This window comes from Cucurbita pepo, chromosome 9 (genome assembly GCF_057944985.1).
Source record: "Cucurbita pepo subsp. pepo isolate OVF chromosome 9, ASM5794498v1, whole genome shotgun sequence".
Classification (NCBI taxonomy): Eukaryota; Viridiplantae; Streptophyta; class Magnoliopsida; order Cucurbitales; family Cucurbitaceae; genus Cucurbita; species Cucurbita pepo.
Genome location: NC_141806.1, coordinates 13,675,851 through 13,697,391, shown reverse-complemented (window position 1 = coordinate 13,697,391; position 21,541 = coordinate 13,675,851). Strand labels below are relative to the sequence as shown.

Below are 21,541 nucleotides of genomic sequence, written 5' to 3'. Positions count from 1 at the left end.
ATTTGCAACGAATCTGACGGTACAAGCCACTGCGAGTAGATATTGTCCACTTTGACCCGTTATGTATCGTTGTCAGCCTCATGGTTTTAAAACGCATCTACTCGGGAGAGGTTTCCACACCCTTATAAGGAATGTTTCGTTTCGTTCTCCAACTATTATGGGATATCACAATCCACTCTCTTTTGGAGCCAGCACTCTCGCTGGTACACTGCTCAGTGTCTGACTTTGATACCATTTGTAACGGCTCAAACTCACTGCTAGCAAACTATGGAGAGGTTTCTACACTTTTGTAAGAAATGTTTTGTTCCCCTCTCCAACCAATGTGGGATGTCACAATTCACCCTCCTTGGGGACCAGCGTTCTCGCTGGTACACCGCTCGGTGTCTGGCTCTGATACCATTTGTAACAGCCCAAACTCATGGCCAGCAGACTATGGAGAGGTTTCCACACCCTTATAAGAAATGTTTCGTTTTCCTCTATCACCCATGTGGGATGTCACAATTCATTCCCTTTGGGGACCCAGCGTTCTCGCTGGTACACCGCTCGGTGTCTGACTCTAATACCATTTGTAACGGCCCAAACTCACTGCTAGCAGACTATGAAGAGGTTTCCACACCCTTATAAGAAATGTTTCGTTTCCCTCTCTCACCAATGTGGGATGTCACAATTCACTCCCTTTGGGGACCCAACGTTCTCGCTAGCACACCGCCCAATGTCTGGTTCTGATACCATTTGTGATGACCTAAACTCACCACTAACAGATATTGTCCTCTTTGGGCTTTCTCTTTCAAGTTTACCCTTAAGATTTTTTAAAAAGTGTCTGCTAGGGAGAGGTTTCCACGCCCTTATAAGGAATGTAAAGGACCAAAGTGGACAATATCTACTAATAGCGGATTTGAGCCGTTACTGACACTTGAAAGAAGAAAGGATTATCAGGAATTTGATGATGAGGTTAGCTGTTGAACCAAATAAAGGAGATTTGGATGAAGAAGAAACCAGTTGAACGAGGGCTATAGAATCAGAAACATGAATGTCATTAATGGGAGAAACTGTGGTTTGTACTATATAAATGTCAGAATGTCTGGTCATGAAAGAAATTCATGACATTGTTGATTGTGGTGCAGGTTGTTGAACCGTACGAGGTGGGTTTGCGTATGTTATACGATAAAGATGTCTGGTTTTGAGCCATGCCTAAATTGGGAAAAAGGAAAAGAAAAATGAAACTTAGTTCTTTCATTGTTCATCTTCATTGCCTCACTGCATTGGTTTTGCTGTGGATTTGTCATAATGGGCTTGTTTTCAATGGCTTCTCTGTTGCTTTCTTGCCTTGTTTGGTGCTTGTTTAGGCTACATGAAGGTATCAATGGGGTTGAAATGCACTTGTCAACACTTTCTCTGATTGTTTTGTGTAACTTCCATAGTAATATGCAGATATTGTCCACTTTAGCTCGTTACGTAACGTCATCAGCCTCACGGTTTTAAAACGTGTTTGATAGGGAGAGGTTTCCGCATCCTTATAAGGAATGCTTCATTTACCTCTCCAACCAATGTAGGATCTCACAATCCACCCCCTTGAAGACTCAGTGTCTTCATTGGCACACTGGCCAGTGTCTGACTCTAATACCATATGTTACAGCCCAAACCCACTGTTAACAGATATTGTCCGCTTTGGCCCGTTACATATCGCCATCAACCTTAGATTTTAAAACGCGTCTACCAGGGAGAAGTTTCCACACCCTTATAAGTAATGCTCCGTTCCCCTCTCCAACCAATCATAACAGGCCAAAGCAGACAATATCTGTTAGCAGTAGATTTGAGCTATTACAAACGGTATCAAAACCAGACACCAAACGGTGTGTCAGCGAGAACACTAGACCCCAAGAGGGGTGGATTGTGAGATCCCACATCAGTTGGAGAAGAGAACGAACCATTCCTTATGAAGGGTATGGAAACCTCTCCCTAAAACACGCGTTTCAAAATCGTGAGGCTAACAACAATACATAACGGACTAAAACAGACAATATCAGTTAACGGTAAGCTTGAACCGTTACAAATAGCGATAGAAGCCATGAGTTAGCACAATAGATATTGAAATTTCACATACAACCTGGACACTTTTCGAACAGATATCAATTCTCAACACTAATCATACACTAGGCAATTATCTACAAAGATCTCCAGTTTATTTTTACAATCCTCAAGACACCAAACTTCATCACTAACACAGTTCAAAAAAAAAAAAAATCATCAGCAACAAATAATCTCATCAAGCCTTGATGTTTCATGAGAGCTCTACAAGCCACATTCACTCTGAATCTTCCTTGAGTTGAAAAACACACCTACTAGCCTTAGAACGAACCAACGCCACAGAATCAACCTTCCAATACTGTCCTACCTTCTTGTCATTTCCATGAACCCATCTGACTTCATCTCTCTCGTGTTCGTTTCCACCGCCATCCGATATCGAAACCGAAACATTTCTCCAGTTACTCCACATTCTCAGCATAATATACATCATTATTAGACATATAACCATGGAGGTAAAAACAATAGCCACAATAATACCAATCACTGCAGCCTTGGATAGCTTGCTTGTTTCTTGCCTTGATGAACATGATAGCAGAGGTGAGCCACAGAGTTCATCATTATCCTTGAAGGAACTCAATGGAAACCCTGAAAAACATTGAGGGATTGAACCTTGTAGCTGATTATGTGACAGGTTAAGAATATGCATACTTGTTAGTTTTTCAAGTGAGCTAGGAATTTCCCCTCTGAGATGATTTGAAGAAAGATCCAATCTCTCAAGCTTCATTAAATCTCCAATGGATGATGGGATTTCACCAGATAAGCGATTTTTGCTTAAATCTAGTATCACTTGTAGTTCATGCAGCCCTCCAAGTTCTTGAGGGATATCAGATGTCAAGAGGTTTTCAGAGAGTCTCAGCTCATAAAGTTTGCTGCATTTTTGGATTGTTGATGGAATAGGACCTGAAAGATTGTTTCTTTGAAGGTTAAGAACATATAGAAACGTGAGATTTCCAATGTCCTGTGGGATTTTTCCTGATAAATTGTTGTTATGGAGAGATAGCTTAAGTAATCTGTGACAGGTTACCAATTCTGCAGGTATTTCCCCATACAAGTTATTGGATGACAAATCCAGCTCGCCAAGTTCTTGTAAGTTCCCTATCAATGGAGTGATGGTTCCTGTCAGTTTGTTGTCGTTAACCAAAAAATGCTGAAGCTTGCTACAGTTAAAGAGCTGAGCTGACAATTCTCCAGTGAGATTGTTGTGTGACAAATCCAGAAAGTTTAGCTCTGTCAGTTCGCCGAGCTCGGATGGAACATAACCGGTGAGCTCATTGTGAGCGAGGCGAAGACGTCTCAAGTTTCTAGACAATCTGGAAGGAATAGGACCTGAAAAGCTGTTGTTTGTCAAATCCAATGCTGTTAAAGAAACCAAGCCAGTGAGAGGAAAGATGGTTCCATTGAACTTATTATTGGAGAAGTTTATTATCTTTAGGCTCTTAAGAATGGAGAATGACAAAGGAAGAGGGCCTTCAAGGGAGTTGTTATAAAGGGTAATGGTGCTTAATTCTGAGAGTTGTCCTAAACTGGAGGGTAATGACCCTGAGAGATTGTTGTCAGCCAAAGCTAATAACTTAAGGCTTTTGCAGTACCCCAAACTTTCTGGGACAGGACCCCACAAGAAATTCTGCCTTAAATGAAGCACAGCCAGGTTTTTTAAGCTGCCAATATCCTTAGGAATGGGGCCTATAAAATGATTGCCATAGAAATCGATCTCGGTCAAACTCGTGCAGTTCGTAAGCTCGTTCGGTATGCTACCCGACATTTGGTTATCATAGAGGAAAATGATACTCAACTTCTGTAGCTTCCCTATCTCCTTTGGAATGTCTCCTGTGAGCTTGTTGTCAAACAGATACACCTCCTCCAACGAGCTCATGTTTCCAATTTGAGGGGGGATGGATCCAGTGAAGCTGTTGCTGTTGAGTAAAAGATCGGTTAAGTAGTTAAGATCGTCGAGAGTCGACGGGAGATCGCCTTCGAATCCGTTACCAGAAAGATCCAGCTGCTGTAGTGAAGAACAGTTCAGCAGCTCGATTGGGAACCTGCCGGAAAGCTTGTTCCTGGCAAGAAATATCTGTTGAAGATTTGAATTTTCAAAGCAGAAATTGTCGGGAATGTTACCTGTTAAAGCATTATCCGACAAGACAAGAGTTTTAAGATTCTTCAGCTGAGAATTCAGTAGACTTACAGCTCCAGAAAGGTTGTTTCTTGACAAATCTACATTTTCAAGAAGAACCAATTTGTTTATCTCAGAAGGGATTTCTCCATTGAATCTATTTCCAAGCAAGTTCAAGTACACCAAATTGGTAAGATCACTTAATGCAACAGGAATTGATCCAGAAAAGCTGTTGTTAGCTAAATTCAAAACTTTCAATGATCTTAATGAGGCTAGTGAGCTAGGAATGTTTCCATCAAGCATGTTATTCGATACGACCAAGTTTTCGAGCTCTTCGATTCCGAAAATGCTGTCGGGAATAGAACCACTGAGCTTGTTCTGCTGCAAATCAAGTGATATCAGATGCTTCAAGGTTCCTATCTCAACTGGAATACTTCCATTGAATTCACAGTAGCCAAGACCAAGAACACTCAAATTGGTCAAGTTTCCAATAAATGGTGTGATATCACCTGATAGCATGTTGTTGCCTATTTTGAGAGCTTGCAAGTTCTTCAAAAGGCCTATTTCAGCTGGAAGCTTGCCAGACAGGTTATTTGAATGCAAGAACAGCATCCTTAGATTGAAAAGCTGCCCAAACTCAGAGGGTATTGAACCAGAGAGAGAATTTGAAGACAAATCTAAGACTTCAAGTGAAGTGATATGCCATAACTCACTCCACATAGAACCTGATAATCCAGAGCCAGAAAGGTTTAAACTAACAATATGGGACATATCATGTGAACAAGAAATGCCATGCCAGGTACATACATGAGTGCTTGGAGACCAGTTATCAAGGATTCCAACAGGATCAACCTGTTCTGATTTCATTTTCAGAAGCCAGTTAGAAGGTGTCGAAACCTGTCCCCGAGCCACGTCGAGGTAAACGCCAAGAACGGAGAAAAGGAGAAGGAGAAGGAGATGGAGCTTCGGCACGTAACCGTTAGCCATGGTTCAGCTGGAATGATCATATAAAAGATATGAAGCAACCAGCATTCAAGAACAAGGCAAGAAAAATGAAAGGGATGATGATGTGCTGGCTTTTAGCTCTTATGAGATCATTAGGAGTTGCAGTGATGCAGCAAAAATAACCAGGAAATCTCTCCTGAATGCTCAAGAGAAACTCTCCAAAAGAGAGAATCTTGTGAAGTGTTGCAGTGATGCAGCGTAAACAACCAGGAAATCTCTCCTGAGTTCAGATTAGCTATTTATAGCCTAACTAATCAACTCTAACACTTTGTAACGGCTCAAGCTCACCGCTAGCAAATATTGTCCTTTTTAGGCTTTTCCTTTCGGGCTTCCTCTCAAGAATTTTAAAACGTATTTGTGTCTGCTAGGGAGAGGTTTTCACACCCTTATAAAGGGTGTTTCGTTCTCTTCCCCAACCGATGTGGGATCTCAGAGCCCAACGTCCTCGCTGGCACTTGTTCCCTTCTCCAATCAATGTGGGACCCCCCAAATCCACCCCTCTTTCAGGGTCCAGCGTCCTTGCTGGCACACTGCCTCGTGTCTACCCTCCTTCGGGGCTCAGCTCCTCACTGGCACATCGCCCGGTGTCGAGCTCTGATACCATTTGTAACAGTCCAAACCCACCACTAGCAGATATTGTCCTCTTTGAGCTTTCCCTTTCGAGCTTCCCCTCAAGTTTTTTAAAACGCGTCTGTTAGAGAGAGGTTTCCACACCCTTATAAAGGGTGTTTCATTCTCCTCTCCAATCGATGTGGGATCTCAGGGTCCAACGTCCTCGATGGCACTCATTCCCTTCTCCAATCGATGTGGGACCCTCCAAATCCACCCCCTTCAGGGTCCAGTGTCCTTGCTGGCACACCACCTCGTGTCCACCCCCCTTCAGAGCTCAGCCTCCTCGCTAGCACATCACCCGGTGTTTGGCTCTAATACCATTTGTAACGATCCAAGCCCACCACTAGCATATATTGTCCTCTTTGAGCTTTTCCTTTCGGACTTCTACTCAAGGTTTTTAAAACGCATCTGCTAGGGAGAGGTTTCCACACCCTTATAAAGGGTGTTCCGTTCTCCTCCCCAACCGACGTGGGATCTCACGTACCTAAACAAATTCAAATAAAACTCATTCACAACTTGATTTGTCTACAAACTTGAACCTAAACCACTGATTAACAAGTAAATAGAATCTAATCAGCTCAGACTGTACGATTCTTCTTTTCCCATCTCAAAAAGTAAATCCACTTTAAACCACCAGCTTTCTTTGTAGCTAATTCCCTTTTTCATCAGCTTTCCTAGTTCTTCTAAAACTTTGTCAGTTCATACTCTTGGTCCTGTTTTGTTTGAAAGAGGTTCCAAAAAACAAAGCCGCTTGTTGGATGGGAAGCTCTATGGAGATAAGATATGATGATTGCTAAATGTAAGAGGGAGTCCCACTTGTGCTTGATGTGCATGTCTGTAACTCAGGCGTGGGCTTGCCTTTAGGACCTTTTAGGCTGTTCTTTTGTCCATCTCTCTCTCTCTCTGTTATCCTTTCAAAAGGAATGGTCACAATAGTAAGATTTTAGCTCACATGTCACTCTTTGCTTACTCATCAATACTATTTTATTGTTCATTTTAGTCTAAATCATAGAAAATACTCCATAACTTTGTTTTATTTCAAAATTTGTTCTTTCCTTAATAAAGGTTTCTTGAAAGTATAAATTTATTAGAATATTAGATGGAAGTTGTAGAGGTAACCCGGAACGATATGGTGATGGTGGTTGAGACATCGTTTGGATTATATAACAACCCAAGTTCACCGCTAGCAGATATTGTCCGCTTTGACGATATGTATCATCGTCAGTCTCACGGTTTCAAAATATGTCTGATAGGGAGATGTTTCCACACTCTTATAAGAAATGTTTTGTTCCCCTCTTTAACTGATGTGGGATCTCATAATCCACCCTCTTGGAGACCAACGTCCTCACTGGCACACCGTCCGGTGTCTGACTTTAATATCATTTGTAACAGCTCAAGTACACTGCTAGTAGATATTGTCCGCTTTTGCCCGTTACGTATCGTCGTTAGCCTCATGGTTTTAAAACATCTGATAGGGAGATGTTATCACACTCTTAGTTCCCCTGTCCAACCGATGTGGGATATCATAATCCACTCCCCTTGGGGGCCCAACGTCCTCGGTGGCACACCGCTCAATGTCTGACTCTGATATTATTTGTAACAGCCTAAGTCCATCGCTAGTAGATACTGTCCGCTTTTTCCCCACTATGTAGGGTCGTCAGCCTCACGATTTAAAATGCATATGATAGGGAGAGAATTCCACACCCTTATAAGGAATGATTCGTTCCCCTTTCCAACCAATGTGGGATCTCATAATCCACCCCCTTGAGGACCCAACATCCTCGTTGGCACACCGTCCGGTGTCTAGCTCTGATACCATTTGTAACAGCCCAAGTCCACCAATAACAAATATTATCCGTTTTTGTCCGTTACGTATCGATGTCAACCTCACTATTTTAAAACGTGTCTGTTAGGGAGAAGTTTCCACACCTTTATAAAAAATGCTTCGTGGAATCTCGTAGATTAAGCCTAAAAGAATATCATTCTTAATTTATTCATTTGGTTAGTATATCCTGTTCTTAAAGTCCAAATACCAATAGTTTTTTCTTCTTGTCAATCAAAACTACCTAACACCCTTATAAAATACAAGTAGAAAAAACCAGAACCAAAACCAAAACCACTACTGTTGTTTTTACAGTAAAGGCCAGCTTCAATACTCCTACCTGTTCAAACCCACAGCACAGAGCCAAAGACACCATGTGAGGTTTGGTGAGACTAACCAATATTAAACCAGCCCATTTGATGGCTCACCATCTTCAAGAGAGAGAGAGAGAGAGAGAGAGAGAGAGAGAGAGAGAGAAATTATTCCTTGTGAAATGAAGCCAATTGGAAAAGGACAAGACCTTCCCCTCCATAATGGAGATTATCCACTTTGATGGACCATCCACAAGTGTATTTGTTGAGCCATCACTATAATATGAGTTAAGTGTTTACAAGTCACGTAAGGAATCACAGACAAGGAAACACAAGTTTTTGGTCACTTGGACCATTTGTGTACCTTTTTCTTTTTATTTGGTATCAAACTCATCCTCTAGTGCTACCCCCATCAACTCATTAGATAGCTACAACTTCCAAACTACAAGATCTTAATCCTTTTAAGATATGCTCATACCTTAGTAGCCATTTGTATTGGGATTGCATTTCAATTTGTATAAGTAAGTGATCGTGCGTATATTTCTTTTTTTTCCATTGACATTTCCTCGTATTCAAAAGCTTTATAATGGCACGATCACTTACGTGGAAGAAAAGACAAAGTTATGTTCTTAGAAAACATGATTGTCACGAATTAATGTACTATTCTTTCTTTAAGTGGATTATTACTTGCTTTATCCAATTCCTTCAAATGGAAGGAATGTCGTTAAGCAATAACGCTTCTAAAGTCGATAAGATTTCAAAGTAGAACAGAGAAGAAAAATGAGCTTAACTAACGTTAAAATTTTCATCAGCATCCGTTTTTTTTTTTTTTTACAAAACTCATTTTTTGTAAGATATTTGTAGCTAAAATAGAAGCGTTTTTTAATAATTGAGTTTTTTGGACCTTTTTTTTTAGGAGGCTATGTGAGTAGTTGTTTTGATTAGGTTTAGGCCTCTAGTGCTAGGTTTAGATTCTTTTCTATTACTTCTCTATTAACAAAATTCAGGCAAATTATTGGTTAGTTTTGAATAATTTTATAGTTCGGTTTAAAAAATTGGATTGCCTTTTTTTCAACATATAAAGTTTTAAACTTTAAAAGTCGGGAAGAAAACCGAGTTCCTTTACCTAAAACGTGTCGTTACATGGATAACGAACATATGCCAAAGAAGAAGGTGCATCATTGAAGCTAAATATACTAAAAATTTTGCATTTGACCATAACTATACAAGTTCCAAGGATTAAACTAATCAAAATCTGCATAATGGATTAGAAGTTCTCAAAGTCAAAAGCACATAGCAACCACTAAGCTGATCATATATGCTTTAAAATCAATCACCTTTGACCTTGTTCTGTTGGCTGGCATGTCCTTGTAATCTGTTAGCCAACTCCTGCGTGGGAGAGTTTCAGTTCATCCAAATGAATAACGAAACAATATAATATGGAAAGACTAATTGATAAAATTCAAGTTGACAATGCTTACACATACATCACTATAACAGGAAAAACGCAACTTAATGGGACCTCTTCCAATTAAAAGAACAAGGGAAAAAGAATTACATCCTCATCACAACAGTCACAAAATCAGACAACTCAAGTCATTCTGATCCTTGCTTAGCTCATTAAACACTAATATACTCCCACAAAAAGTGGAAGGCCAGACATGCTTTAATGACAAATCAAGCTTCTTAGATAATGTGAGAAAGAAACAGGATCCATCCAGCCTTCGATCTTGGTAAGAGATTTGCTTCAAAATACAAACCATAGTCTAAATCAGATTAGCTCTCTTTAAAAACCTGATTGTTCGGCAGTAGTATGGCCAAATTAATTCCACAAAATCAAGGTACTTATCGACAATCCACTCTCTTAACTCCATGAGCTTTCTTAGCAATAGTTCTTTGTTCTTTAGATTCTTAATGTTGATTATCGGTTGCAAGAAACGAGCTACGAACTCTTCTTTAAGTTTCCCTTGTATCACATAGTGATGCACTGTCTGGTAGTAAGTGGGGGAGTTCCTTACTAGTTTAGCAGTCAACTTAAAGCTGAAGATATAGAGGGAACTCAACCAGAGAAACATCTTAACGTAGAAAGCAGTAATGAAGGGCCCAAAAACCCAGAGAGGAGTCAATTCTCTTGAAACTTCAGCACCATAAAACACGTTGATCACCAGGTACATAGGAACACTGAAAGAAAGAACGGCATTGAGAATAATAAATATCAAAAGATTCAAGACGGGCACTAGCATAAAATATGGATGATAAAGAAGTATTCAACTATACCATGACAGTCACAGTTATAAAAGAATTCATATGTGACATTGCACGTGGAAGAGACGATTGTATGGCCGAGCATATATATTCTAGTCATAATTCATTTGTACTTATGAAAAGTAAGGAGAAGCATACTAATATCATTAGTCGAAAATGTAAATGTGATGAGAATGAGACTTTCTGTTCCTACTCAAAATGGGAAACATCCCCACCGCATTTACATTTTAATATCATTGACATGAGCAAGCTTGTTCTTATTATTCATAGTGCTATGAAGTTGCACATAACTACATAAATCTAGCATTAAATTCTTCTAAGTTAACCAAGGCTATGAAGCAGGGAAGCGGTGGAAAAGAACTACGAAGTTGAATGAAATTTAAAGAGTCTAACCAAAATAAGAACATGATCTTTTTATGGTTACGAAACAACAAGAAGCTGATGGTGTAAGATTTCATATTCTTTAAGTACTTACCCTTAAATTCAGGAGCCTTTGTGTGAACTCCTATTGGGAAATTTAACTTTTTTGCTTATAACTTATTCCATTATCAACGATAGATTGTGTTTTCTTTGTTCACAACAACAGCAAGATAAACTAAACTTTCCCTTTTTCTCTCCTTCAATTGGATGAACCTACAAATAGTGATAGTCTTAAAAAAAGTAAGATGATTCAAACCCTCTGCTTCATTCGAGACATCTAGGTCATTCTCGTGTAGTTCATTTTTCATTCGATTGTTCCCATCAACCCAAGTCTTTGTTTTATTTATTGTGAAAGGTTAGAGACACCACGAAAGGCAAACTCTTTGTCCGGTAGGTCTTACATGGGAGGCTTAACATTATTGATTTTCATTAAAATGTCTTCTTCTACGCTGCTAAGGCCTTAGTCATGTGTCTTAAGCAAATGTCTTGAGGGTTTGGATCGTGTATTATGAGAGTGTCATCTCACGACTTCAATAAGAGAGATTTTTTTTCCCCTAAGACTTTTGGCATGCTAGGCTTGTAATAGATCATGGGAGGAGATGCTTCATCTGCTGTTTTGGGACTAGGATAGTATGGTTTCCTTGTGCATGCAACCTTTCAGGCTATTTTGTGGAACATTTGGTGGAATATTTGGCGAAGAATTCTCAGAGAGTTGAAAGCCCTTAGAGGGAGGTGTAATTTATAACTAGGTTGAATGCCTCACTTTGGCTGGCTTTTACGAAAGAGTTCCTTTTGACAAATTTTACCAAAGAGTTCTGTAATTACCCTTTACCTTTAACATTGATAAATGGAGCATTTTTTGCAACATTTTATTTCTTTGTTCAGGCTCCTATTGTGGTGGTGGTGGGCACTGGGCTATTCCCTTTTTTTATTGACCTTTGGAATTCTTCCCTTGTCTTAGTAAAAGCTTGATTTCTCATTAAATAAGGGAACATCAATACTCTACAGCTTCAAATAGATAATAGCGTGAAGTCCTTGCTTAACAATGAGATAAAATCAAAACCAAGTTCAAGGAGCATACGTAAACAAGTAAATAGCTACTTACAATACGAGCAAAGGTATCTTCACTGCTGCATTAAGTCCCCAAAAATGGAACCAAACACCTCGCAAAATCTCATTGCTTTTCTTTTTATTGGACTCCTGCTGAATATCTGACATCCCTGCCGAGGGCAGATCCTCAAGAATTTCTTCCACATCTTTACTTACGGGTTGTCTGCGCAACAATTCCAACCATTTCTTGAACAAATTTTGAATTGCAGGAGATGGAGCAATATCCTCATTTGCTCCAGAGGCATAGCAAAGTGGAACATTGTTTGCCTTTGGAGTTTCTGTACAACAATCATCATCTTTAAACTTTACAGGGTAGTTGGGAATCTTAGATCCATTTGCTACCCCACCTGTCCCATCATCTATACGAGCACTGCTTTTGAAGGCTGAAACTCTCAAGAGATTAGGTCTTGGTCCATATAATCGAGGAGTCCCTACACTGAAAATAAGCTCCATGAGTTTTGGGCCAAGGATACACAACATAGTTTATATATGACACAAGGATACCCATGCACATCAGAGAGACTTCAGGGGCAAGCACAACACCATTGTTCATAATGAACAACGATCCCCATGAACCTCAAAGAAACTTCAAAGGAAGGCAAGCTATATGACTGGATTAATTCAATTCAACACTCAAGTTAAAAATCATCTCAATATTACAAGAACAGGAAATTGTGTACTTTCAGCATAAATGTATCCCGAATATATAGGCAACAAGCAGCATGATAGACTAACCAACCAATAAAATATGGCACAAAAGTTTTCTTTTTTGATAACCCAGTATCAAGGGCCCAAACCTTACTAATTTGGGGGTGCCTGTCCCTTGGCCTGAACTTAAGAAATGAGGAATTTTCTTATTAAGAGATCACTCGAAGGTTCAAAAACATGACTTCTGGGTAGGTGAAACTCAAAGACCTCATTCCCAACAGCGCTGTCCCTTGGGGGCCACTTTAGTGAAGAAGTTCGTGACTGACAAAGTGAGTAGAATGCCTTCTTGACAATCTCCAATGGTCTTTCAACTATGATGAACATGGCTTGAGGTTCAAGTTTAGTTCCATATTCACTTTTATAATTTGAGAATGATTTAGAGGTTAAAGAAAATGGACAACTGAGACAAGAAGAGAAAACTAGGAGAAACAATGTCCAAAAAAACAAAAAGCTGAAGAGATTTTCAAAGCCCGTACCTTAAACAAACATTGCTCCTTAATGGGGTGCAATGTTCATCTCTCCTAGCTGTGCGAACAGATGTAACATACTGTTTTAGCTTCAAAGAACCATTCCAGGACGAAAATTTTGATAAAAATTCTGCATAAGAACCCTACAACACAAGCAAGGTTGTAGACAATGAGGATTGCAAACGACCAAGGAAAGGTAAAATGTGGGAATAAAATCAGACACATATGGAAGCCAATATCTAGATGAATAAGAGTAAATAATAGTTTTTAGCCAATTGATACATACGAGTTTGAAAATTTCTTCATGACTATCTAAAAACTCATTCGTACAAAATGGTTGTTTTCTTACCCAAGGACCGATTTCTTTAGATACATTGAAATACAGTTCCCATTAGTTTTTCTATTAAGTTACATGCTAAAGAAGCAAATGAAAGGCACTCCCTTTCAAAAATATGACCTGAAATACATCCAGACGTTCATGGCATGAAAAACGAGAATTTATTCACTTGAAATTCAAAGAGTTTACTTTATGATTTCTCAAATACCTGAGGATGATGGGTAATTAAGGCCATCTTCTAGACCTTAACGACCAAATCATTTAATCAAAGCACCTGATTCAAACAAAGAGAAACCAGACCTGTCATCATTTCATTACAAAAGTATTGAACTACGACCGAATTGCTAAAACATAGCAAGACAGCGTGGATAAACCATCTCGGTGCCGAATAGTAAACTCAAAAAATACATAAAACATTATAAAACATAAACTCAAAACAGACCTATCTCAGTATTGATATGGAGAATGAAATTCTACATGAAGAACGCAATCAGCTCATATTGGAAAAGGAATCACAATCTCCAAACTACACATTTACGCATTGCGCATCTTACAAAAGACTATCAAGTATTATTAAACAAAACCTTCATGAACTGTCAGAAAACAAATCAGAAACACAGAAGCAATATTTAAAGGCAGAAGCTATGGCTTTCGAGTATCCGAAGGACAAACAAGAAACGAAAAAATCAACCTTATCCTCCATTGTTCCTCCGTACCCAAGCAGGTCAATTACATGACTGTTAACTACCTAATTTCCAGCATGCACCAGGGGAAAACAATCTCACTTTCTGATAAAAAAAAAACATCAGACCGGACGGCATAGCACTTCAAAATGTCAAATTTCTAGCATCCTCATCAAATTATTCCAACTAGCAATTAACTAAACTACCAACCTATTTACAAAACCGAAACGAATTCGCAAATTCGTGAACGAAGCCCAAGATATAGAGCAGTAGGTAATTCAAATCCCAAACTAACCCTTGAATTAGAATTCATGCGCCCTTCTAGTACGGCAGCGACAGAGAGAGGATCAAAATGGAAACAACAGCCTTCGCGCCGACAATCAAAGGTATGGAAATAGATAACGGAAGAGAAGAAGAGACGGAGGATTGAGGAAGAGGGAACCTGGAATGAGGAATTGAAGGTTTCTGAGGAACCTGAACTGGAGACGATAAGGAAGCCACAAATGAAACCAGAGGGTAAGGTAGCGTTAATGGCTATTCCGAGTGGGAAATTAATGACCCGTTTAGGAAATTGGGTTGACCGAACTGAGTCCAATATCCATACTCGGATTCTTCCACCGAGTGAGCTATACTGGGCTTCCACTTGGGCCACCATCTATTAAATTTGGGCTTTTTCCAGGCCCATCTATTTATTCCGTAATTAATTAAAGGGGAAATAATTATCATTTTCATTTAAATTACCATTAATAAAAATACTAATACTCATGAATTTACATCTAAAAAATTGCATGCAAGCTATTAGATCACTTTGTGTGAGATCCCACATTGGTTTGGGAGGTGAACGAAACATAATTTATAAGGGTGTAGAAACCTCTCCCTATCAAACGCGTCTTAAAAACCGTGAGGGAAGGTGAACGAAACATAATTTATAAGGGTGTAGAAACCTCTCCCTATCAAACGCGTCTTAAAAACCGTGAGGGAAGCTCAAAAAGAACAACATCTGCTAGTGATGGAATTTGACTTACACCTTCTCTTTATACTAGAACTTCCCGGTCCATTAGAAAGAAAAACTAGGGGTTCCTGCATAATCAAAGAATAAATAGGTGAAGGAGCGAAGACGCTCGAACATTCTTGAATTTTATTCGTTTCTTTGAGATTATTCCATTTTGCATATGCACTTGTTGGGTTAATGTTGCTAAATTTTACGATGGATAGGCTTTACCCAAGACCCTTACACAGGCAAAAGAGAGTGATACGATGAGAATTCTAAGCAGTCGTAAGGGAAGGAGACAAGAGGGAGCCACCAATTTCATCCATTAGGACCACTAGTTAGTCTTTAGGATAGTTACACTTTCAAGAGCTATTTGGCATGGTTTCACACTAAAGGGGAATTGTTATCCTTTGAAACGATGATCAAACCTGTTGCAGGACTGTTATGCTATCACCTGGAAGCTGCCAATGTTGCAGCCAATTGTAGACCCAAGCAAGTGCTCCCCAACAGATAGGAAGTGCACCCCTAGCTGTGAACTCAGTGTCCCCGGAGAAGAGGGCATATCCTTATAATGAATGTTTCGTTCCCCTCTTCAATTGATATGGGATCTCACAATCCACCTCTTTCGGAGACCAGCGTCCTCTCTGGCACACCGCCCTGTGTCCACCTCCCTTTTGGAGCTCAACGTCCTTGCTAGCACACCCTCGATGTCTGCTCTGATACCATTTGTAACAACCCAAGCCCACCGCTAGTAAATATTGTCCTATCGACTTTGCCTTTAGAGCTTCCCCTCAAGGGTTTTAAAACGCATATGCTAGGGAGAAGTTTCCACGTCCTGATGAAGAATGTTTTGTTCTCCTCTCCAATCGATGTGGGATTTTCACAATCCACCCCCTTCCGGGCCCAGTGTCCTCATTGGCACACCACTCCGTGACCACCCTCCTTTGGAGCTCAGCATCCTCGTTGGCACACCTCCAGTATCTGGCTTTGATACCATTTGTAACAACCCAAGCCCACTGCTAGTAGATATTGTCTTCTTTTGGGTTTTCCATTTTGGACTTCCCCACAAGATTTTTAAAACGCATATGCTAGGGACATGTTTTCACACCCTTATAAAGAATGTTTTGTTCCCCCTCTCCAACTGATGTGGGATCTCACAATCCACCTCCTCCGGAGACCAGCATCCTCTCTGGCACACCGCCCCATGTCCACCTCCCTTTGGAGCTCAGCGTCCTTGCTCGCACATCTCCGATGTCTGCTCTAATACCATTTGTAACAACCCAAGCCCACCGCTAGTAGATATCGTCCTATTTCGACTTTCCCTTTCGAGCTTCCCCTTAGGGGTTTTAAAACGAATATGCTAGGGAGAGGTTTCCACGTCCTTATAAATAATGTTTCGTTCTCCTCTCCAATCAACGTGGATCCACAATCCACCCCCTTCAGAGCCCATGTCTTCATTGGCACACCGCCAAGTGTCCACCCTCCTTTGGAGCTCAGCATCCTCGTTGGCACACCTCCAGTATCTGGCTCTGATACCATTTGTAACAACTCAAGTCTACTGCTAGTAGATATTATCCTCTTTTGGGTTTTCCCTTTCGGTCTTCCCGCAAGATTTTTAAAACGCATCGGCTAGGGAGATGTTTTCACAACTAAGTAATTCTCTCCGGGATTATGGTACTACTAGCAATGGACTGATTGACAGTGGCAGCGACCTTAAGAAGCTGAAGAAAGAAACATCATTCTCCAAAATATCAGTCCTTTCAGAAAACATTTTCAAGAGAATCAACTGTGGCTTAGAAGAAGAATGTTCAGGCAGCTTTCTTTCTTTTCCTTTTAGATTCAATGAAAGTTGGATTTGGATGCTTTGTTTGAATCAAGAACAAAGTTCTGAAATTCTTCTTTTGAATGTTGAAGAATCATCTGTCACTTAGCATACAATTGCACAGAACAGTGTACTAACCCTTAGCATTTTGAGTACTCTTTTTTTGTGTTTATCAGAAATATTGGTTCCATACTTCAATGGCTTCCACCATATATGCCAACATTACAGAAAGAAACATGAACAAGTCACTGCACATGAACCATGCTGCACCAAAGTTCACTGCTTTCTTTTGGTTGTATGTTGCATGCTGCAGTAAGTGATTTGGGACGTAACCAGGCGTTTCAATTTGATGAACTGCCGAGATAATTATTGTTCTTGGCTTGCTAGATCTTAATGTATATCATCCTCATCCTCATCTTGAACGGTGTACTACCCCTTAGTCTTTTGTATGAGATCCCACGTTGGTTGGAGAGGAGAGGAGAACGAGCATTCTTTATAAGAGTGTGGAAACCTCTCCCTAGCAGACGCATTTTAAAAACCTTGAGAGAAAATCGAAAGAGGACAATATTTGTTAGCAGTGGGCTTTGGTCGTTACAAATGGTATCAGAGCCAAACATTGGGCAATGTGCCAATAAGGAGGCTGAGCTCCAAAGGGAGGTGAACATGAGGCGGTGTGCCAACAAGGACGTTAGACCCTGAAAGGGGGTGGATTGTGAGATCCCACATCAGTTGGAGAGGAGAACGAAGCATTCTTTATAAGGGTGTGAAAACCTCTTCCTAGCAGACGCTTTTTAAAAACCTTGACGGAAAACCCAAAGAGGACAATATTTGTTAGCAGTGGGATTTGGTCGTTACAAATGGTATCAGAACTAGACACTGGGCGGCAATGTGCCAATGAGGAGGCTGAGCTCCAAAGGGAGGTGAACATGAGGCAGTGTACCAACAAGGACGCTGGAACCCGGAGAGGGGTGGATTGTGAGATCCCACATCGGTTAGAGAGGAGAACGAAGCATTCTTTATAAGGGTGTGAAAACCTCTACCTAACCGACGTGTTTAAAAACCTCAAGGGAAAGCCCAAAAGGGAAAACCCAAAGAGGACAATATCTATTAGTAGTGGGCTTGAGTCGTTACAAATGGTATCAGAGCCAGACACCGGGCGATGTGCCAATGAGGAGGCTGAGCCCTGAAGGGGGTGGACATGAGGCGATGTGGTCCCGAAGGGGGGTGGATTGGGGGATCCCACATTGATTAGAGAAGAGAACGAGTGCCAGCGAGGACGCTAAGCCCTAAAGGTAGATTGTGAGATCCCACATTAGTTGGAGAGAAGAACGAAGCATTCTATATAACGGTGTGGAAACCTCTTCCTAATAGACGCATTTTAAAAACCTTGAGGGAAAGCTCGAAAGGGAAAATCCAAAGAGGACAATATCCACTACCGGTGAGCTTGGTTCGATACATTTTAAGATATTACTTTCGAGCATTGTACTCCGTAAGTTTTAACCTCACTCGGAACCAGGTTGATATCAAACACAAAATCTACACCAGTTGGCTTCTTTCAGCCGCAGGATGTTTTGTATGACAGACAAGCAGACAAGAAATCTTCTAGATTTGTCAAAAGAAAGAAATTACTTTTGTGAAAAGTGGGAAATTTTTTACATTCATGTTTACAAATAGAGGTATGTGGTCTACTTATTCCTCAGCTTCAACAAAGCTTACAGCTCTCTCTTTCTTGATTGACAAGAAATTTATTCTTTACCTTTCACTATGGAGAATCCAATTCATATTCCTCCCACCTTTTTATCATTCCATTAAGAATTTATGCTCTTTCCACAAAACACGTTGACACGTCTACTGTGTGCCAACGAAGACGCTGAGCCCTCAAGAGGAGTGGATTGAGTGATCCCACCTTGGTTAGTGAGGAGAACGAAACATTCCTTATAAAGGTGTGGAAACCTCTCCCTAGCAGACATGTTTTAAAATCATGAGCTGACGGCAATACGTAACGGGCTAAAGCGAACAATATCTGCTAGCGGTGAGCTTAGACTGTTACATCTACCTAAGCAGTTTGAGAGCGAGATCTTTTTGATTAAACCCTGCAATCTTTAGGGACAAGAGAAGGAGGGTCTTTTCTTTACTTTTAAGGCTTAATCAGAAGCTCATTTTCCTCTAGTTCATGATGGTTGGTTGTTGCATATTTTATTTTGTCAATTTGGGCGGCAAAGTAAAAACCATAGTGCTTGGTGCACTAGAATGGATTAAGAAACTGAATTCAGATTATACTTCATGTTTATATTTGAAACCAGTTAATAGTTCTTTGGTCGTATATTTTCTTTTTCATATATGCTGCCAAAAAGTGTATTACTTAGTAACAAAGTATTTACAGCCTAGTGCTTTTTTGACCAGCTTTTGAAATATATGTTAGAAGAACAAAACCGAGCATATTATGTGAGATCTGACGGGGGTGGAAGAGGGGAACGAAGCATTCTTTATAAGGGTGTGGAAGTTTCTCCTTAGTAGACGCGTTTTATAACCGTGAGGCTGACAGGAATACGTAATTGGCCAAAATGGACAGTATTTACTAGTGGTGGGTTTGGGCTGTTAAAAATGGTATCAGGGCTAGACATCGTACGGTGTGTCAACGAGGACGTTCGGCCCCAAGAGGGGTGGATTGTGAGATCCCACGTGGGTTGGAGAGGGGATAGAAGTGAGATCCCACGTGGATTGGATAGGGGATAGAAGAATTCTTTATAAGGGTGTGGAAACCTCTCCTTATTAGACGCATTTTAAAACCGTATGGCTGACGACGATATGTAACGGGCCAAAGTGGACAATATTTGCTAGTGGTGGGTTTGGGCTGTTACAAACGGTATTAGGGCCAGACATCGTACGGTGTTTCAGCGAGGATATTGGGCCCTAAGAGAGGTGGATTGTGAGATCTCACTGGGTTGGAGAGGGGATCGAAGAATTTCTTATAAGGGTGTGGAAACCTCTCCCTAGTAGACGCGTTTTAAAACCGTGAGGCTGACGGCGATATGTAACAGGCCAAAGCGGACAATATTTGCTAACAGTGGATTTGGGCGGTTACAAATAGTATTAGAGCCAGACACCAAGCGGTGTGTCAACGAGGATGTTGGGCCCCAAGGGGGGTGGATTGTGAGATCCCACATGGGTTGGAGAGGGGATTGAAGTATTCCTTATAAGGGTGTGGAAACCTCTCCCTAGTAGAAGCTAACGGCGATACGTAACGAACTAAAACGAACAATATTTACTAGCTGTGGGTTTAGGCCGTTACCAATACACATATTTATTTAAACTCTTTACACAAATTTTTTGTAATGATACTTTTAAAAAGTCACATAAATTTCTGCTTTTTTCTTTCATAAAGGTTGCAAAAAGAGGTGCAGTTTTTGTATTGCAAAGATGGCATCATGTGGTGTCCACATTCAGATGATCAGCAGAGCTCACATCACCATCTTCCACACCTCTTCTTCAAGGCTTGGTGCCACCGCCACCAATCACAGTCCAACATTATTCTCTGTAAGTGCTCACTTTTTTTCCTTTTTTTTCAAACAAGTTTCATTTCATGCTTTAGAACACAAGCATATGAACAGTGCTGTCTCATAAATAAACTCTTGACTAATGAATATGAACAGGGCACAAGTTTAGGTGCACTTTCCTTTTTCCACTCAATATCCAATAGGAATATACAGAGATTATATTAGAAGAAACACCCCCAAGAAAGAAATATACCTACCCTAACTCTAGAGCAAAACGTTCATCACCATCCATTCTTTTTAAAGATAATTGTAATTAGTGGCTAATGATGCTTTGATTATTTAAAGATGGTGAAAAGGAAATTGTTCTGTACTCATGGGTCTCACATGTGAGTCACTTGTAGCCATTGTATTCAAGATTCAGCTTTCAGGTTAGCTCAAGCCCACTGTTAAAAGATATGGTCTGTCATGGTTCTGTAAGTATCTCCGTCAGCCTCACAGTGTAAAAACGCGTCTACTAGGGAGAGCTTTCCACACCCTTATAAGGAATGATTCGTTCCTCTCTCCAATCGATGTGGGATCTCACAATCCACCCCTCTTGGGTGCTCAACGTTCTTACTAACATACGGCCCGGTGTCTGGCTCTGATGCCATTTGTAATAGTCCAAGCCCACCACTGATAGATATTGTTCGCTTTGGTCCGTTATGTATCGTCGTCAACCTTACGGTTTTAAAACGTGTCTACTAGAGAGAGCTTTCCACACCCTTATAAGGAATGTTTTGTTTCCCTCTCCAATCAATGTGGGATCTTACAATCCACCTCTCTTGGGGGTCCAACGTCCTCGCTAGCACACCACTCAGTGTTTGGCTCTAATACCATTTGTAACAATTCAAGCTCACCGCTAACAAATATTGTCCTTTTTGGCCCGTTACGCATCGCTGTCAGCCACATGATTTTAAAACGCGTTTGCTAGGGAGAGGTTTCCACACCCTTATAATGAATTCTTTGTTCCCCTCTTCAACCGATATGGGATCTCACAATCCACCTCTCCTAGGGTCAGCATCCTTGCTGGCACACTACCCAGTATTTGGCTCTATACCATTTGTAACAACTCAAGTACAACGTTAACAGATATTATCCGCTTTGGCTCATTACGTATCGTCGTCAGTCTCACAGTTTTAAAACGTGTATGCCAGGGAGAGCTTTCCACACCCTTATAAGGAATGTTTCATTTCCCTCTCAAATCGATGTGGGATCTGACAATCCACACCTCTTGGGGGCCCAACGTCCTCG

General features: G+C 40.6%; 2 protein-coding genes across 8 annotated transcripts; both read right to left on the bottom strand.

The window, feature by feature from the left end:
• Nucleotides 1-2,073: 2,073 nt before the first annotated feature.
• LOC111801802 (uncharacterized) lies at nucleotides 2,074-5,315 on the bottom strand. 2 transcript variants are annotated; one of them, XM_023685966.2, is made up of 2 exons: nucleotides 5,009-5,145; nucleotides 2,074-4,926 (listed from the first exon to the last, which is right to left on the bottom strand). In XM_023685966.2, exon 2 carries the CDS (start codon nucleotides 4,919-4,921, stop codon nucleotides 2,306-2,308), a length of 2,616 nt encoding a protein of 871 aa, XP_023541734.2. In that variant the 5' UTR covers nucleotides 4,922-4,926; nucleotides 5,009-5,145; the 3' UTR covers nucleotides 2,074-2,305. The 2 variants fall into 2 exon arrangements, with proteins under 2 accessions (XP_023541734.2, XP_023541733.2); XM_023685965.2 differs by having other exon boundaries at nucleotides 2,074-5,315.
• Nucleotides 5,316-9,386: 4,071 nt separating this feature from the next.
• On the bottom strand, nucleotides 9,387-14,480 carry LOC111802111 (uncharacterized). 6 transcript variants are annotated; one of them, XM_023686362.2, is made up of 6 exons: nucleotides 14,237-14,480; nucleotides 13,950-14,046; nucleotides 13,467-13,532; nucleotides 12,931-13,064; nucleotides 11,742-12,182; nucleotides 9,387-10,132 (listed from the first exon to the last, which is right to left on the bottom strand). In XM_023686362.2, the coding sequence occupies exons 3-6, from the start codon at nucleotides 13,491-13,493 to the stop codon at nucleotides 9,718-9,720; spliced, it is 1,017 nt and encodes a 338-aa protein (XP_023542130.2). In that variant the 5' UTR covers nucleotides 13,494-13,532; nucleotides 13,950-14,046; nucleotides 14,237-14,480; the 3' UTR covers nucleotides 9,387-9,717. The 6 variants fall into 6 exon arrangements, with proteins under 6 accessions (XP_023542130.2, XP_023542132.2, XP_023542128.2 ...); XM_023686364.2 differs by lacking the exon at nucleotides 14,237-14,480 and adding an exon at nucleotides 14,152-14,189; XM_023686360.2 differs by lacking the exon at nucleotides 13,950-14,046 and having other exon boundaries at nucleotides 14,237-14,479.
• Between the last annotated feature and the right edge of the window lie 7,061 nt (nucleotides 14,481-21,541).

What these genes read in the sequence shown, in the direction of transcription:
- LOC111801802 (XM_023685965.2), bottom strand. Translation starts at nt 5,188, where the DNA reads ATGGCTAACGGTTACGTGCCGAAGCTCCATCTCCTTCTCCTTCTCCTT.
- LOC111802111 (XM_023686362.2), bottom strand. Translation starts at nt 13,493, where the DNA reads ATGGCCTTAATTACCCATCATCCTCAG. An exon ending in TAATTACCCATCATCCTCAG is followed by an intron (nt 13,065 to 13,466) that starts GTATTTGAGAAA and finishes CTTGTGTTGTAG; the next exon opens with GGTTCTTATGCAGAATTTTT. An exon ending in AAGATACCTTTGCTCGTATT is followed by an intron (nt 10,133 to 11,741) that starts GTAAGTAGCTAT and finishes TCTTTCTTTCAG; the next exon opens with TGTTCCTATGTACCTGGTGA.